The sequence below is a fragment of the Nestor notabilis genome, unplaced genomic scaffold (genome assembly GCF_000696875.1).
Source record: "Nestor notabilis isolate BGI_N333 unplaced genomic scaffold, ASM69687v1 scaffold23096, whole genome shotgun sequence".
NCBI lineage: Eukaryota > Metazoa > Chordata > Aves > Psittaciformes > Psittacidae > Nestor > Nestor notabilis.
Genome location: NW_009933633.1, coordinates 64,284 through 82,067, shown reverse-complemented (window position 1 = coordinate 82,067; position 17,784 = coordinate 64,284). Strand labels below are relative to the sequence as shown.

General features: G+C 49.0%; 1 protein-coding gene across 1 annotated transcript in view; it reads right to left on the bottom strand.

Moving 5' to 3' along the window:
* Positions 1–4,127: 4,127 nt before the first annotated feature.
* Positions 4,128–17,784, bottom strand: part of ULK1 (unc-51 like autophagy activating kinase 1) — a 77,934-nt gene continuing 64,277 nt past the window's right edge. Inside the window, exons 19-28 of the mRNA XM_010016980.1 lie at positions 16,891–17,168; positions 16,115–16,299; positions 15,367–15,482; positions 14,628–14,771; positions 11,986–12,173; positions 9,173–9,351; positions 8,938–9,056; positions 6,903–7,060; positions 6,569–6,704; positions 4,128–4,672 (exon numbers count right to left, since the gene is read on the bottom strand). Coding sequence (XP_010015282.1) covers positions 4,617–4,672; positions 6,569–6,704; positions 6,903–7,060; positions 8,938–9,056; positions 9,173–9,351; positions 11,986–12,173; positions 14,628–14,771; positions 15,367–15,482; positions 16,115–16,299; positions 16,891–17,168 — 1,559 coding nt within the window. The 3' untranslated portion in view covers positions 4,128–4,616. The remainder of the gene's footprint in view (positions 4,673–6,568; positions 6,705–6,902; positions 7,061–8,937; positions 9,057–9,172; positions 9,352–11,985; positions 12,174–14,627; positions 14,772–15,366; positions 15,483–16,114; positions 16,300–16,890; positions 17,169–17,784) is intronic.

Sequence of the window (17,784 nt, the reverse complement as noted above, 5' to 3'; positions counted from 1 at the left end):
ATGGGCATGTGACATGCAGTGATCCATCTTTCATTTGGCTGTAGGTTTTCTGCCTGAACCCTTAAACTTCTTCACGGGCAGCTTCAAAAGAAACTCCCTCCTTACCCTCAGTATCAGAAACCTCTGTGTGTGTGTATGTGTATGTTATATACACACACACACACACATTCTTCACCCCCTGCTGCAGGAACAAACACACACAAGGTTTTTCCACAAAAGGGGGGTTCAGATGTTATAACCCCCCCACAGAACACCAAAACCCCGAAGATCAAGTGTGCTGAGCTGCAGGGAAAAGGAATCCCTGCCCATGAGTCAGCTCAAACGTCAAGTGACCAGAACCCAGCGCTTCCAGGCACGATCATTCTCATGGAGCGAACACGCTGTGTCCAGTTCCCTGTGGTGGGAAAGGCAGGGGCAGGAAACAGGAGTTATAAATAGGGCTCAGCAAGAAAAACAATTCCAGCTCACGGTAAATCAGGATTTTGAAATCAGGTCTTTTCTTATCAGAAGACAATAGAGGCGAGTAGCTGTGTGGGGTGATGTGGAGTCACCCCATACGGGGATCTCCAGGGATGCTCACAGACAACAACACGCACAGCCCAGCAAGAGGTGTTTTGGGAAATTGTGGTATTTGGCTCCTCAACATTTACTCCTCTGTGGCCAAAGTTTCTCTAAGTGGAAGGACTGGACTGGTTTATTGAGCATGTTCTCACATCCCGGTGCAGAGCTTAGCTCTCCATCCTGGAGTGTTCCACACAGACAGAGCAGGGACTGGAACTACCTGTCTGGCACCTGAAGTCAGGACCAATGCTCACACATCAAACCTTTTGCCATGTCTAGTGGCTTTTTGCACAGCTTCATGGGCACAAGAAAGCTAACCCATGTGCCACCATGTTCAAATGTCAAATTGCAGTGAGTATATGGCAGGAAAATACTTAATTAAAAATACCCAAATCTTACCACTCTGCTCACACTTCAAGTACCTTCTGTACAGCAAGAAGCTGCCTGGCTCCATTAGTTAAAAAACCCCTAGGGTTTAAAGTAATGCGTAACTATTAGGTTTCATAAAGACACCACCATGAACCTACACTCAGTCCCCTAGAGCCATCAGATGCCCCTGCCCCAGCGTGCTTCATACCAACTAATAAATTGCTCCGACTTGTAAATACTAAAACAGGGATGATATTTAAGCATCTGCCTGGATGGGAAGGGGTCTGCTGTCAACTCATGAGAGCGCTTCTAACCATAGCAGGAGGTGATCATGGCTAGGTGAGAAGGATGGGTGAGCAGTGACTACAGCACCCACCTAGAAACTGGCTTCAGCTTTTCCAGTTGCAATGGCTCCATGTGTGGCTTTAGGCAACGGAGCTTTTCTGTCCTGAGCTTCACCCTCTGTCAGAAGGGGTTAACAGCACTTTTCCACCTGAAAGTCAAAGCTGGTAGAAGCAAACACACCGAACACCTCACTCAGACACTGGGCTAACTGGGATGATAAAGTACTGACACAACAGGCCACTAACAATTTCAAATCAATTTTATTTTCTTAAATTGGTGGTGTACAATTTAAAGCCAAAAAAACAAAACAAACCCCAACATAAGGTCACACAAAACACAAATAAAAAACATTGACAAAGTATCAAGCATTTTGCCTTATAAAGAACATCATCACCATCCGCTCTCACAAACCTGAAGATACGTGTGTATTAGACTGAGGTTTCTTGAAATCTATTGAAGACGCCAGACACAAACGCTGCAACAGGAAGGAAGCCATGACACCAGCAGGTGGGCTACACTAGCAACTTCACAACGGTGGGGGCTGCTTTTGGGCTGGTTTCTTGCTTTTTTCTCTTTTTCTGTGTTTTTTTTTGTGTTTTTTTGCATACCTTGTCTACAAAGCAATAAATAGTATTCACCAAAAAAAGTTGGTTTCACGCTCCATGCAATTAGATAAAAAAGAAAGTCACCAAAGTGATGGCAAAATAAATCACCTGTCTGATTTTTTTCTTCCCCCCCCCCCCCCCCCCCAATGCTGACTAGATATGGGCTGAGGAAGTGGTTTGTTTTTTCTCCCCCCCCCCCCCCCCCCATTTTTGGGGTGGTTTTTTAGGTGTTTTCTTGTGTGTTTTTGTCTTTTTTCTTCTTTTTTTCAAGCACAGTGGCTAAGTTTCAAGTATTGAGAGAAAACATCTATATACACGTTTGTGTTTGCGTGTGTATCCATACACATACACGCACACACACCTCCTCGTATGTATATACACAAACACATACATATATACCGGCTGTAGGTCTGTAAACCACACTTTTTGGGAGCAATATATACTTGTGTACATTGAATGTGGACGATTTTGATACATTCAAGTAATGAAGCACGGCTGGAAGGTTAGTGCTGAGCTCGCCATGCGCAGGGACCATCCTACCCGTGTGTCCCGGGCTGGGCGCTGTCGGTGTGTGCCGGGAGGGCTCGGGGTGCCTGTGTTGCAGGGTCAGTCCTGGCTTGGTGCTCCCGTGCCACCTCCTGCAGCGTAGCCCTTTGCAGAACTGGCAATACCCTTTGGGCAGCAGTCTGGGTCTCCTCGGCGTTCCCATCCACAGGCTGGGCCTTGGTTGGTTGGGATTGTATCCTTCTCTTCTTTTCTCTTTGTCCCAGGCACAAGCACAACGGCCCCAGAAGCAGCAGGCTGCGAGTGCGCGGTGTAACAGCGGCCCAACACTGAAGCATTTGTGAAAGCTACACTTAAACTTCCCTGTTCGGGGCAACTGGGAGGATCTTTAAATTCATTTATTGGCGTTTCAACACCCACGTTGCCAGAGATGATGCCAGCTCCACAGTCAATCGAGTTGCTCCTGAAACCCTTCGTAAAATATCACACTGAACGTGCCAATATTGAGAGGAAAAAAAGCGACGAGGACTTAACCACCATGTGCAAAATATGTTTAGATCCCAAAAAAACAAAGCCTGAGGTTTCGAGTTGCTTTCAAAGATCCTTTTCTGCCCAGCGCTAACAGAATACTGCCACGACTGATAAATTAAGACACACACATGCGCACGCAGACGGAAAGGCAGCCAGCTCTCCTCTCACACATGCTCACAGCATCCGAAGCCTCAACCAGAGCCACTCGCACCCACAGTCTCATTTGGCTACAGAGTCTCCTCAGAAGAAATGCTGAACATAAAACTGAACACTACAAGATTTCTTTATAAAAAACACGAAGCAGCAAATAAAACTTAAAAAAAAAAGGGTTTCCAACTGTAAGTGTGTGGGATCTGAACGCCTGTTCTTGAGCTCTTTAAAAAGCTTTATACTGACTGTCCTTAAAAGAACATTTAAATAAACAACAAAACAAACCATGGTACTGCAAGTCAGCTTTGCCTGGTGTGGAGGAGGAACAGCACAGACTCTGCAGTGCTCTTTGCCTCACGCTTGCAAGATACAGTACAGTTAAATACGTACAGTTACACACAAACCATATCTATATCAATACATATTCACCCAGAGGAATACATATTAATATACGCACACACGTAGTGCAATAAAACAACCAGGAAGCAAGGAAAAGGAATAAAAAGAACAGCATTCCTAACAGTCGTGATGTTCCTGGGTTGTTGTGTGATGCAAAGTCAACTCCTCAAAGTTCCCATAGTGTGTAAAGTGCTCCTTTGATTCACAAAGCTAGTGTTGTCAGTTTGGGGTGGGGTGAGGGCTCCAGGAAAGGGGTTATCGAGCCAACAGCTGAAAGCAGGACAGCGGTAGTGCTTCCTCCTGGTAGATACCTACTGAGAGGCCGAGCTGAGTCCTTCGTGTTGATCCCGCTGAGCCTGGGGACCAAGTGAGGAACGGGTTCATTTTGGCTTCTTACCAACACAGGAGCATTAACACTTTGTCATCCTCCTGCTCCCTGTGCAGAGTCTCTCTCCCAGTGGGGTTTGCCCACACGGGAGACACAACCTGCCCCAGCGCAGCGCATCCTCTGCCTCGCTCAGCAAGTCTGTCGAGGTGGGAGCTACTTCAGCAGCGCTCAGGCAATAGGGAGCTGCCTCCCTCCTCTCTGCCATTCAGTAAGCACTCCAAGGCATAAACACGTGTGAGAGGGGACAATGGAGGGAAAGGAGGGGAGCCTCAGGGTGCCAGGAAGCTTGAAGATGCCTGGCTCTCAGCTAGGTAGGGGGAAGTACACAAACTGGCCTTGATTTCTGAATGACACCCTCCAACGTTAACTGAAGCCAGCAGTTTCAGCACATCCATTGCCTGCAATGGACACAGCACTGGAATACCCTGTTGTTAAGCAAGAGGGATAGGCAGCAGTCTTATCCTTCAAAGTGCTGGGAAGAAGCAGATTCCTATCCTTCAACCCCTCTGCCGATGAGGGAAACCTTTCCACATCGGCTACACCTTCGCCCAGGCCTTTGGGCAGGGAAGTATTTGTGCTTGCTGCAGTCACACATCCCCACAAAGGAATCCGAGTCCGTGGAACAACTTCCCAAAGCGTCGGAATACGGAACACTGAGCAGTTCATCCTCCAGGGCTCCTGCTGCCGGAATCGCGTCCCACCGCAGCAGCAGGCCGCTGGAAACAAAGCCATCAGCTGGGGCGTGAAGAACAGCAACCCTGACATCAGGCACAGAACCCCGACAGCAGCGCCGACAGCCTGCGCTCGATGCACAGCTTACCTGGGACAGAAAACAACACCACAGAAATCAGCTTCCCGTTTCCCTGGCAATGTAAAGACAACCAAAACGTGCTGGAGAATGGGAGGAAAAGGCAGGACGCCGTCAAATCTGAGCAGCCCCTCGAGAATCGTTACCACTGCTTTAGCCTAGGTGGGGACCTGACCACAGTCACCACGCTGGGAAGGGACAGGTCAAAGGGCTGAATAATCAGAGATCCAGCAACGAAAGCCTGTTCTGACAGAGGTATCGAGATGTTATAAAGAACCACTGGCTGCCGGGAACAATTTATTCACTTCTAGTTATTGGAGTGGCTTTTGCCAGCAGGCAGGATGACTCAAGGTCTGCAGCACCATTTGTCATGGCTTACAACTGGAAGACTGAGCACAGCCCAGCACAGTCAGTGCCAGATCCTCACTGAGTGCCCAAGACTCTCTCAAAAGCTCAATGTTTGGTGGAATTAATTCCTCTCACAGGAAGACTTGTTGTCATTTCTAGGGTCATGGTTTTACTTTTCAGAATTAAGTTATCATATAGCTGAGGTCTAAAATTAAATGCATAGTCACTACAGCCTACCAGAGAACAGCTCAATCGGGAAGCTGGAACATAGAGCAAAGCAGGGAATACCAGGATATCACCTGGGAAAATAAATCTATTAGATGCATTAGCTGTATATCTGAACAAAAGATGTGATTTAGGTTTGGTAAGAAATAGTACAACAGACACTACTTAGCACTCCCTATTCACTGAGCCATCCGGTACCACACATGCCCTGCCAATCTCTCTTTGCTCTCCTTCAGTGAGCCTCATGTCAGCTCTGAGAGGTGGTGATAATTAACTGACTGATTGCCTGTGAGACAGAAATCTCTCCTCTCATTACGTATCCGCGAGCTCTGCCTGCACGGATGGCTGGAGCAGCCTGGCACACTCCGGATGCTGGCCCACGGAAGGCAGTGGGTAGCCAGCAGTGGGGAGAGGCAATGGGTTGCCCGCTGCCGCCGTTCCCTGCAGCCGCTCCGATGCCGTCGGGGACGGCTGCAGATGGGCTGGTTTGGCTGTGGCCAAGTCAAGCTGCTCCAACAGACGACGGCCGCTCCCCATCCCCTCTGCCCGCCTCCCATAGAGAGGGACAAGAGAGGTGATTAACCCCAGCCACAAGGGCAGGGAAAGTGTGCTCTGAGCAAGTGAGGCCAGTGCCTTCTGCTCCACACGAGTGCAGAGCCTGCAGCAGCACAGCAACACCCTTCACGACAAAGGGAGAGCATGAGGGAGGTGACAGCCCGGAGCAGCAGACAGAGGGGTCCATCTGTCCCTGGGAGAGGAAGCCAAACAACAGCAAGTAGGGAAGAGTTCGGCTTTCACTGCTACAGCAAGCACTTGATGAGGAAAGTATTTGTCTGCTGCCTTCTCAGCCAGGCCAGGGGCTGGGAACCAGACTGGAGAGCAGTCCTGTTTCACAAGGAGCCCTGCTGGAAGGAGCTCTCGCTGTGTTGATGGGCCATCACTGCCCCACAGCCGCTGCAGTTTCATGTTCAAGTGCTCTGTGCAATCAGAGGGATGGTTCCTGCTGGAAACCAAACCCAGGCCCTTGCTGTTGCCAAACCACTTCCTTCAGCGAGTTCTTTCACACATCAAAAGCTCCAGCAAAGCCCTGGCAATTGCTCTGCATGGGAAACTCAAAATATGGCTCAGAACTGGGACACGCATTTCTAACAGTTTTCCCACTGGGAAAGCAGGAGGCCAGGCTACGAGGAGCTGTAACAAGCCAAGAGATCTCTGCTCTGTCCACCAAGATGTAGTCAGAGGAAGAAAGGATGCTGGGTACTGAAATTTCTCATCCCTGCAGTTAGAAAAACACGTGTTGTGGTGGGAGAAGAAAAGAAGTCACTGAACACTCACATTTGTTGATGTTTTCTATGTCCCCCTGTTCAGTGATGATGTTCAGGAGCCCCTCCATGAGCAGCAGAGCCTTGTGGTACCTCTGTGCGCAGTCCTCTCTGTGGTGGAACATCTCATCCAGGGCTGCAGACTGTACCTGCAGCAACAAGCCCACGCCAAAAGGTCACCCCCAGACCAGACCCAATGGCCCCTCAGCTGCGTGAGCACCTCCTTCACCCAGAGGCTGCACACAGCATCACGAGTAAAACCACCCGCTAAGGCCACCAGCACGAACCATTAGTGCCCGACACTCGCTCTGTGCTAACCCTGTTGCCAGGCACTGTGTGGTTATTACCATTTGCACAGCGTAGCTGAAGATGAGCTTCTCTGCAGTGATGCTGTTGATCCGATCCATGAGTTTCTGTTTGTCCAAGAAGAACCTCTGGAGTCTGACGTTGAGGCAGTGGCAGGATGAGACACTGGATTTGTAAAGCTCATTCAGCTTCTTCACAACTAGGGTAAAGGAAAGAAACGCTTTAGGCACTACTCCCAGTTGTCCCTGTGCCTCCCTTATCTCCACGTACAGGACCCCAAATGAGTAACTTCAAGACAACAGGGTCAAAACAGAAGACTGGTAGGGAAGTACTTGCTGTACCAACAGGGGCTTTCTCCTTTCCTCTGTCACCTTCCCCAGTTATAAACCTGCACGTGGCAACACCTACACATATGCCCAGTTCACCTGAGGCCAGGTCTACTCCTGTTTCCTTCAGCCACCACAAGGCAGAGCAGTTTGCACCGTGCAGGATGTCTCATGCACACCAGAAGCAACAGACGTGCCAGATACAAAGCTTCTGCTGCTTGATGGGTGGTGACGTGCCGTGAAGAAGTACGTGACTGGTGCGTGGTAGCTGCTGGAGCTGCGTGTGGAGGAGCAGCACTGACTAAGCAAGGGAATCTCTCTCGGGACTCTGCTGTCCCAGGAAGAAAGGACACCGATGCCTGTGAAAAGCCACCTCTTTCCTGAGCCACAGCAGCTCGTATGGGAAGGTTAGGGGATAAAGAATCGGGAATCAAGTGTGATTCTGATTAGATACCAATCCAAATCAGCAAATGATGCCCCAGGCTCCAGTCTCCCTAGCTGCACGGCATGGCCTACATGAAGTCATGGATACAAACTCCCACCAGCACCTGATGAGTACTAACTGCCACGTGCACATTTGAAAATCCCCCACACTGCACCATTTGCTCCTGGGGGAGGCAAATCAACACATGCCATGAACCAGCCTCTCTCAGCTACGATGCAGAGGTGCAACCTCACATGAGAGCCAGGCCTCGTGACCCAGTCTAGCCTTCCCAGGCACAGGTAAGACAGCAGAGAGGCAGAGAAGAGACTGCTGTGGGTACAGACCCTGCCTGGCACACACTGCCCAAGGACATTCCAGGGCAGTGTCCTGTCATGCTTCCCTGCTTTTTCCATACACATGGGACACGAGTATCTTGAAAACCCTCTTGTCTGCAACTGTGCCCTGAAAAGCCTAAAGGGACCAGATTTTGTGGTGAGAGAAACAAGACAAGACAGCCTTGCCCAATTTCCACACACAGGAGGACAAATTACACTACAAATCTAGATGTTGCAATCTGCTCTGAAAGGAGTGATTTTGGTGGCCTGAACTCATAGAAGATGTGCAGCTAAACCTGCGTATCTTGCCCCACAGTGCCTGCTACAAGGTCTGTGTGCTCACTGCATTCACCTGCTATTATTTTACACCCCATCCCAAGGCAACATGAGTACTTTCACCAACTGAGCTCTTGGGGCAGGTGGCTGGTGGGTCAAGTACTTCAACTGCCATTACAAAGGTAGCTTTAAAATGTTTTTTTCTCATCACTGAATCACAGCCAGCTTGCATCAGAAGCCAGCCAGTCAGTTGCAAATATTAAGGCCATAACACTAGCAAAGAAGTGACGTTGGCATTACCAGTATTGTACTTCCTGTGTTTTCATCACTGCCAAGACAGGTCTCCATTTGCCAGCCAAGCACTTCCTAGGACATGCACCATGTAATTAAGTTGGGCTTACTCAGGTACAAATAAGCACCTGAGATAGAGATGAACAAGGAATCAGATAAGATACATCCCCCCTCTCACTAATTAGTGCTGAAGATTCTCACCAGGGCATAAGCAAGAGCTTTGGGACATGAAGTCAATGTGAAGAGAGGAACAATCCCCTCAGTGCTAATAAAAACAGACCTGGTTGTATAAGAAGACAATAAGAAACAAGCCGCTGGGCTTATGGATGGGGCTTCACGCTCAAGCCCCTCCACCCCTTTGCTATACTTTTAACACTTCCATTCCAGAGCAATCCTCTGTGCCGTGTGCCCAGCAGCCCCTTACCTTGCTTGACAGTGGAGGAGAGGCACAGCTTGCCAGCTTTGATCTGCTCTATGGCCATCTGCAGCCCCGAGGACAGAAGCTCTGCTACTTTCAGGTACAGCACCAGCTGCTCTGCATAGCTGCAAAGAGAGCACAACAGATCGAAGGGACAGCGGTAAGTGTCCTGAAGGACTTCTGCTATGGGAGGGGGTGACAGAAGACTTGGGACCTGGGCATCTCCCTCCCCGGTCCTTACCTCCACTCCCGGCTGAGCAGGCTGATCTGGTCGGCCACCACGCTCTCCTGGAGCTGGTACTCGGCTGTCACTGAGCTGCTCATCTCGCTGGAGCTGCCTTTAAGGGCAGCAATTTCCATCACGTAGTGGACAAAAGCCAGCGTGAAGCGGAGGCTGCGCAGGATGTCAGTGTGCTCTTGCTGTTGAAGGGATGCCAAGGCAGGGGTTACAGAGGGAACTGGCACATGAGGGAAGGCTGATCCCTGAGAGCTGTGCCAGCAGCTCATCCCAGCTTACAGAAGTAACACCTGAGCCCCAAACCCTCCTACGCCTCTGCTGTGGGCAGGGACAGACAAACTCAGCCTCAAGCCCACTTACAACATCAGTTCCTCCTCCACAGTTAAAGCAGCAAGTAACAGCCCCAGGCCAGAAACTTCCAAGCAGCTCCCTGGGGAAGCTGCTGAGATGCTCCAAAGTTACACATCCCCTTCTCAAGGAGGATCCCAGCTCTGTGGGACTCTTTCAGAAGCCAGCCAGGAAGGGAGAGAGCCCATCTGCACCATAGGCCCAGCTCCGGTTCCCACCACAGCAGTGCTGGTACAAAACTGAATGCATGTGTGGATATCCTGAGAGTGACAACCTCCTATGCTGTGGAAAACTGCAAAGTGTGTCCCACCCTAGAGCCTTCACTTAGCTCTTGGTCTTTATATTCTCCCAGTTCAGTGTAGTGAGTCCTGGATGAGGTCCTCTGAAGAGACAGCAAGGACAACCTTTGATCTATCTGCAATTCCTGCCCAGCTATTGAGGGCAGAGAGCTTCTCACACCAAGGGCTATGTTCATTTCAAAACAGTTTTTCTTCTGTTATTACAGATCAAAGGGGATTATCCCACTTCTGGGAAGCTGCATTGCTAAAGTCACTGCAAGCATGTTTGGGAAGTCAGTATTTGAGGAAAAACTGTGTGCATGTGGGTCTACAAAATGAACTGCTGCAACTCCGTTGTTTGTACTCTCTAAACTGCTTGATCTTCACATACTCAGTGGCCCAGTTCTCTCAAAGGGGGCCGGTAAGGATGTTTCCTACATGAATTTATCAACCCCTCTCCCCAGTTCTCAAGTTCTGCAAGCTTTTCTTTCTCATTCACTGGCTCTGGCACTTAGCTGCTAAGGCAGCTTTTACTACCTGAATTATGAATCTCTTCCCCCACTGTCTTGCTAGCTGGACAGTCCAGCATGGTAAGGAAGTGTTATCTCCATCTTCCTCTATTTTCTTTAAAAGCAGAGGAGGAACTTAAGAGATTAAGTAATTGCCAAGTCATACAAGAAGTTTGTGGCAGAGCAGGAAACTGCTGAGATCTCGCAGGTCTCAACCTGGTATCTCTAACCAATGCACAGTCCTTCCTCTTGGCTTCTATTACTTATCCTGGCATTCGTGGCCTCATTTGGCATCGCAAGAGTCTTTCCTTCTGTAGCCATCTGTATTTTGTTTTTAAAGCACTCCAAAAGAAACTAAAGCCTCTAATTTGCCTTGTCTGCACCTAAAGAAACTTTTACAGGAGATGGAAGAACCACCCATGTGAATAACAACAACTTTGCTCAAGATAAACAAGGGTGCTTAAAAACAGTGATATTTCAATGCCCTGAAAGCATGAGCAGCAATCAGAGAGCCTGTGGGGTTTGCATTCTGGCCAACTCCACAGGGCACAAGGGGGACTTCAAATATGCTGCAAAGGTTTTGTGATACACAAATGGATTATTGTGCTCAGCAGAAATGATGACTGAAACCAAATGACTCATTACAGACAGAAGCTGAGAGGTGTTAACAAGATCAAGTTGATACTTCCTTAGGGCAATTCAGTCCAGTGTCCACAGTGGTGGCAGCTGGCAGAGCCCCATACTTCTGGGACCTCACATAAGTAGGATGCTCACTTAAACTCTCTACTATTGCAACCACACCAATGCTGAAAGTCCTAACCCTGTGGCTCTGCAGGTAATTAAGCAAACGATGCAATTCAATGCACAGTGAACAACAACAAAAAAGAGCTAAATAAAATCTGAAGTAGAAGAGCAAACCCACATCCTTAAAACAATGTATGTGTATCTCTGTGGCTACCTAGGGGTTTTTAGCAGCACTGGCAAAATGCAGATACAAAGAGCATTCCCCAGTCGCAGACAGCCAAATGAGGCATCATGAGTAGAGCTATAAAACTGTGCCTGAATCTGCCTCCCACCTCTGCTGCAAATGGGCAGCCTGACCTACATTTCAAATATATCTCAGCTACAAAAGCATTTGCTCTGCTTCAGCCTGCAGAGAAGGGGAGCCTGGCAGCCTTTCAGCTCCACAATCCGGTTCAGCTGTTCCGGTGCAGAACATGGTGTCCCCCCACTCCCATCAGTAACACAAGTGTCAGGTTTACTCTAGTTCAGATTCTTTCAGCTGAGGCTGTATCACTGCCTGACTCCCCAAGTGCATGCAGGAGGCAGCGTGTGACACACTGAGCTACTCGCACTCTCAAGTCAGCCTTTTACAAGGGAAAAGGCCCAAACTAGCCAGGTTGTCTTCAGAAGCTGTTACTATAGGATGCACCAGACGTTTCCAACATGCAATTTCAGCTTCGGAAACAGTGACTTTTAACCCTGGTCATGGATTAAACAGCTTGGCAGCAGACTCAAAAGTCACTGTGCCAAGCATGCCCTGGGCTTTCTGAGCACTACACTGGCCTTGCTCTCTTGAAAACAGTTAGCTCCATCTTTAGAAGCAATCCCCCTGGTCCAAATCTGACCTCTGGATTTGCTTTACTTGTACTCCTCCATCCTTTGTCCAGGATATACCCACCTCCATGAGCGTCTCTTCGGGCAACTCTGGTGCCTCAAATGTGACAGCACCTTCCAGGTTGGCCGTGATCGGATCAGCAAAAGCGTACCGGAGACTTGAGGGGCCTTCCACAGCATCCCCACCAGCTCCCACTGCCAAGTGCCTGCCGGTGAATGAGCCTCCAGAACTGAGAGAGCTGGAAGACCCCACTGGGAAGAAAAACAGGCAAAGGAATTATTGAAAGTATTAATAGTAGGTCAGCAGAGGGGACAGTCCTGTAGGATCCAGCAACAGGTACTTTGGAGGAGGACGCAAGAACTCTTGATGCAGAATAACCACTCCCCAGCACAAGCCCCTTAGTGACTTGGGCAGATTTAACACACCTTCCCCAATGTCTGTTGTTTATGGGGACAATTCTTTCTTTTTTTATCCAAACCCTTTCTGAATCCTGCTGTAATTTCTTGAGTTGATTTTTATGATACACCACTATAGCCAAGTTCCCAGTCAAGGATTAGCGTGGTTTGAACCCTGGCTCCCTGTCACTGAATGAGCACCTCTGATAAGTGAGGGTTTGATTATGGTTTTAAAACATCAACCCCTCCGATGCAAACCAGGAGAGCTTTCCATTACCTGCCCTGCATTTCTGCTTCCCCCTCTTTACAGATAGGAGGCTGGGCAGAGAATAAGTGACTTCAGCTGAGTCAAGACCCTAACCTCAGGATTCAGTAGAACCTGTACGTACGGTGTCCATCAGACAATCCCCTCACCATCATCTTTTCCCCTTCTTGACCACTGAGGCCACTCTAACAGCACACTGCATATAAAAGATGGACACTTCCAAAAGAGTTTGTCTCAGGGTATTCATAACACATTCACCACTCCAGAGGGTTTACATCCACTGCCACAGAGAGATACGTTCTGTCTCACACGGGGATGCCAATACCAGCTACAATACTCTGCTAATTCTACCAAGGCAATATTCTCCACTGTCACTGATCCTTTGACGGGAGATGTTTCTCTTCTACCCATGAATTTAATTTGCTGCCCTACCCTGCCTTCAGAAGTTTCAGCAATATAATAATGCACAACTGATCTACAGAGAGGCGCAGTTTCATCTCCTCCCTGTTGGCAGCTATGCTTCAAAGCTAAGTGCATCATCAAAGACCGGCAGAGGATTGCCAGATCTTTCAGAGAGAGAGAGAGAAGGACCAACAATATCACATTCTGGATACCCTGTAATTCTGAGAGGCTGTTTTCAGAATTGTTATGATGACTCATGTAAAGGCTCTGCCTTTGTATCCATCAAGAGATCTTACTCATGGCTTGTCCAAGCACTCGGGGTGCAGAGTTTCAGCTTGCAAAGCTCCCCGTTTCACCATTAACTTTGTGTATTAACTATAACGTAAGGATTTACTGCGCAGACCTAACAAATAAAGCATCAAGCAGCACTGCCTTGACTGCCTTGGCCTAATGCTGTGTATGTGTTGTAGGTTCACGATTCAACAGCCATCTCTTTCAGGCATCCAGTCTGAGATCTTGACTGTTTGGCAGACCCTTAAGCATCTAAGTATCAACCTGGTAAAAACTGATGCTTGGATCTGCTTCCAAATTGCTACTATCCCTGCAAAAGCAATATGGGAAGTCTGAACTCTCTATTCATAACATTGCAGTAGTAGCTAAAGGCTGTAGCCAGGATAGTAAGTCCGTCGTGCTACAGGCCCATCAGACACTTTGTAAGAGTGTCTGCCCTACAGAGCTTACCCTCTAAATAGACGAGACAAAGAGGATTACGGTCCCAACTTTCCAGACAATCAAGGATGTGAGTGGTTTTAGTTATGATGGAAATGCAAGCTATACCCAGGAACAGAGCCCATGTGTGTCCCCACCCCAGTCAAGCAGCTTGTTGTGGTTACATCCAAACCTTCCCTGCAGTAATTAACAACAACAGAGTCAACAACATTCAGATGAGGAACAGCCAAGACGAGAACCCAAAGAAGCCAAAAATGCAAACAAAAGTGTCCAAGTGTTTTCTTAAACCGAACACAGACTCCAGCTGCCAGACACAGTATCCCAGAAAGGCCAATTGCCATAGCCTCAACTGCTGCTGCTGAGGCCAGAGCACTCAGTGTCTTACAAGAAGTATCTGTCAAGCAGGAGTGCATTTCCCCATCTCCTACTTAGGCAGCTCAGAGCATAAGTAACACCACTAGTAACTTTACATACAGAGCCTAATAGTATTTGTGCACTGAAACTGTTGGACACAGATGGTCACGCTTGTTTTTTTATAGCTCATCCAAAATGATCAGGACACAACACAAACTTTACATCTCTTGACCTATCAGCAACACTGGATCTATGAACAGCTGCAGCATCATTCCCGAAGCAGAGAGCAATGAAGTAAAACAGGAGTTTGTCTGTCTCTTCCAGTACTGGAAAACCGCTATCTGGCATTAGTCCTTTTGCCAGTGCAAACAGTCATCACCAATAACTGTGGTTGGCAGGAGGCAGCACGAGAACCTCAAAAGCACTTAGACCAGCTGAGCTCCACAGACTGCTCTGAGCAGCCCTCTGCCACCATCAGTGTTCAGCACCAAGGAATTCAACACATTGCTCTGCCCCCAGGCATTCCCACTGGAACAGGCAGGAAGGTATCAGCCCTTTACCTGAAAACATCCTGGTCCTCGTGGTCTGTGGGGGGGTTGTTCCACTGGGAGGGGATCCAACAGTAAAAATCACTGGGGATGGGCTGGCAGAGCCCCCAGCCCGGGCACCAGAGTGCAGGGTCCCTCCGTAAGCACCTGAGGGAGCTGGGGAGACAGTTGAAAGGTGCAGACTGGCATTACAGGAAAGTTACTCAGAGCATGGTGTGCCTCACCCAGCGGTTTTGTGTTCCTGCAGACTCTCTTGGGAGACAGTGGTTACCAGCAGGGGCCAGCGCTCCCCTTGGAGGCATCATCCCCCATGAACACAACAGGACAGGCTGGCATGGACTACAGGACACGAGCCTGGCAGCATCCCAGCATTGCTGCAGCTGTTCTTCCCTCCTCACTTCCCAACCTGCAAGCCCAGGAAGACCCACCCTTGCAGAGCCACCATTCATACTCGAGCTGCCTGGCAGAAAGTCCCCACTTCCACATGTTATCACACTCAGAAGGGGCCAAAGAGGAAGCCCTGCCTACAGAAATCACACCACTAGCCAACAATTACACCGCACGCGTAGCCCACAGACCTTCGAGCGCTCCAAAAGAGAAGGCAAACATCATTACACTCCTCACACACTGCAGCCACTTCCTTTGCCAAAAGCCATCAGAAAAGGAGCCTCCCATTCGTAGGAAGCATGTAGGCAAACTGTTCACCCCAACCCAGGATATCCAGCCCGATCAGCCTGGCCTCCCCACCTACCTGCAATTTCCATTGGCTTCTCATTGTTCAGGCTGTCGTTGCTGCCAGCTTCTGAGACCTGTGCCCCAAAGGCTGCCTTCAGAAGCAGGTCAGTGAGCCTGCCTGTGCTCAGGGATCTAAGAAGAGGACATACAACAAGACGCAGAAAGTCAAGAAGTGCAGTGTTTCGGCTACCTTCCTCTCCAGTTTGTGCCATTCCTGGCCCACAACCACTTAACACTACGCAGGTAAATAGTCTGGAGCTGAAATAACCACTCTTCCTCTTTCAACAGAGCACCTGAAGCACCTCCTGCTACTTGTAGAAAGCATGCAACTACTGTGACTAACTGCAGAAATGCAAGTACTGACTACAGCATTATTACAACACAAGTTTTCTTTGATGAAAGATATAGAAATTAGCATCAGAGGCCTCCTCCAGATCACTGGAGAAAGCTGCAGTAACACTAACACCTGAGTGACTTTGTATCCTGCAGTGCTGGTGACAGTCTGCACATAGCTTTCCAACACATCTCTGGTTTGAAGCCCTGTGCCCACTGTTTGATGGACAAGGAACACCTGTGATAGCCTCTCATCCATGACAGAGCAAGGCACACATCTGCATAATTGCAGGGAGCGTGGTCTAGTAACAAAATCCTGCACCCCACTTGGTGAAACCCTGCACCTTAGTGTTAGATAGGGTTTGAAATTTGCCCCATCTGTCCTGTATTAAGGAACAAAACACCACTGAATAAAGCAGACTATAGCTCACCTGCCCTTGATCTCTTCCACAGGCCTCAATCCCAAGCCAGTTTGTTGGCAGTGGAAATGACCCATCTCCTTCAGATCTGGCAAGGTCTTATTCCGTGTTGGAGTCATCATGACACCCTGGTGGGCCAAGAGGGTGAGGAGATTCTGGGAACTTGGGGTTTTGGGAAACTCAAATGGGGACACAGCCTGAGAAGAACAGAAAAAACAGAGACCCATCTTTAAAACAAAGGAGGAAGGTTCCCCTCATCCCCCATTATTTATCAAAACTAAATTGTACGCTTATCAACCTAAGGAGGTGGAAATCCCACCCCACGCAGTCAGTTGTTGCCAGTCCCAGAAAGACTAAAGTGAAAGGACAACAAACTGCTGAAAACTTGTAGCAGCCTAACATAAGCAGAGAAAAGGCTGTCCCAGCTTTGCATTGGACACCAGATTGTCACCTGCTCACCCATCCCTGCTGGTGATTCCTCCTGGACACACACTTGTGCCACCAGCCCCGGCACTGCAGCTCACTAATGTGCTTCTGCCTAATCCAGGCAGCTCCTTTTCACTGCCTGTTTAACACCCTGGCCTCTGCTCAGGGTGAACACTGCTGCCAAGGGAGATCTGACCACTAAGAACTAGGACATTGCCCCATTTCACACAGATCACTGAACAGTCCCTGAAGGAAAGCAGACCAGTGGTGATAAATCCAGGTCAGAGTTACACAGCAGTTCATCCCCAAGTAACCCAGAAGACTGAGCTATGAGAAACCCAAAAGCAGACTCCCTGACATACCTTTGTAGGGGAGCCCACTATGGTTGGCAAAGGGCTTCTCTGCATGAACTCGGACAGCTTTGGTGAGGACCTGAGCTGCCGGCAGTGCTGCAAGCCATGAATCTGCAGAGGCTGGGAGACTGGGGTATGACCAAAGTGAGAAACAAGAGGATCAGAGAGCTTAGAGTGCTCCTTGGTTATCTTCTGCCTGCAGGAAGGCAAATCCGACAGGTTGGGAGCACTGTGGAGCCGGGAGCCCATCCCTCGAGATGAGTGTTCAGGTGCTGAGGAACCTGGAGGGCCCAGAGGGACAAACCACATCATTTGCTGGTTCTAACACAAAATGCCAGCCTGATCCCAAGACCAGGAATCGAGCATCTCAAACTCACGCATCTACATCAAGCTCAAGCACCTACAGACCACAGCCTTCAGTGGGTGCCTAAGGATGGCACTCTGATCAGTGCCACAAAACTGCTAGGCCTGATCAGCTTTTGACTCTACAGGAGGAAGAGATATGAACAGGGAAATAAAGGTATAGCTTCTCTCCTTCACTGCAGCCCTTACAGAGAAAGGGACCCTGACTGTCATTGCTCAGCAGCAAGGAAACTGCACGCCAAGCAGGTCGCTTGGCAGAGGGGCTGTTCTGGGGTTTGAGATCCATTTCCTTTATTCAATCCATTGACTTCAAAGTCCCAAACTCAAGTTTTTGTGACACAGGGTCTGTCAGCACTGGAGGGCACTGGCTGATGGGATGTGAACGGGCCAACCCCAGCACGTACCAGCACACAGAAATCCTGGCTGGCCAAGCATCAAGAGAAGCTGCCAAAGGAACACAATGCAGCCCTGAATGCCCTGAGACTATGGTTCTGGCCTTATCCATAGGAGTAATGAAGGAAGGTAAGGACTAAACAAACG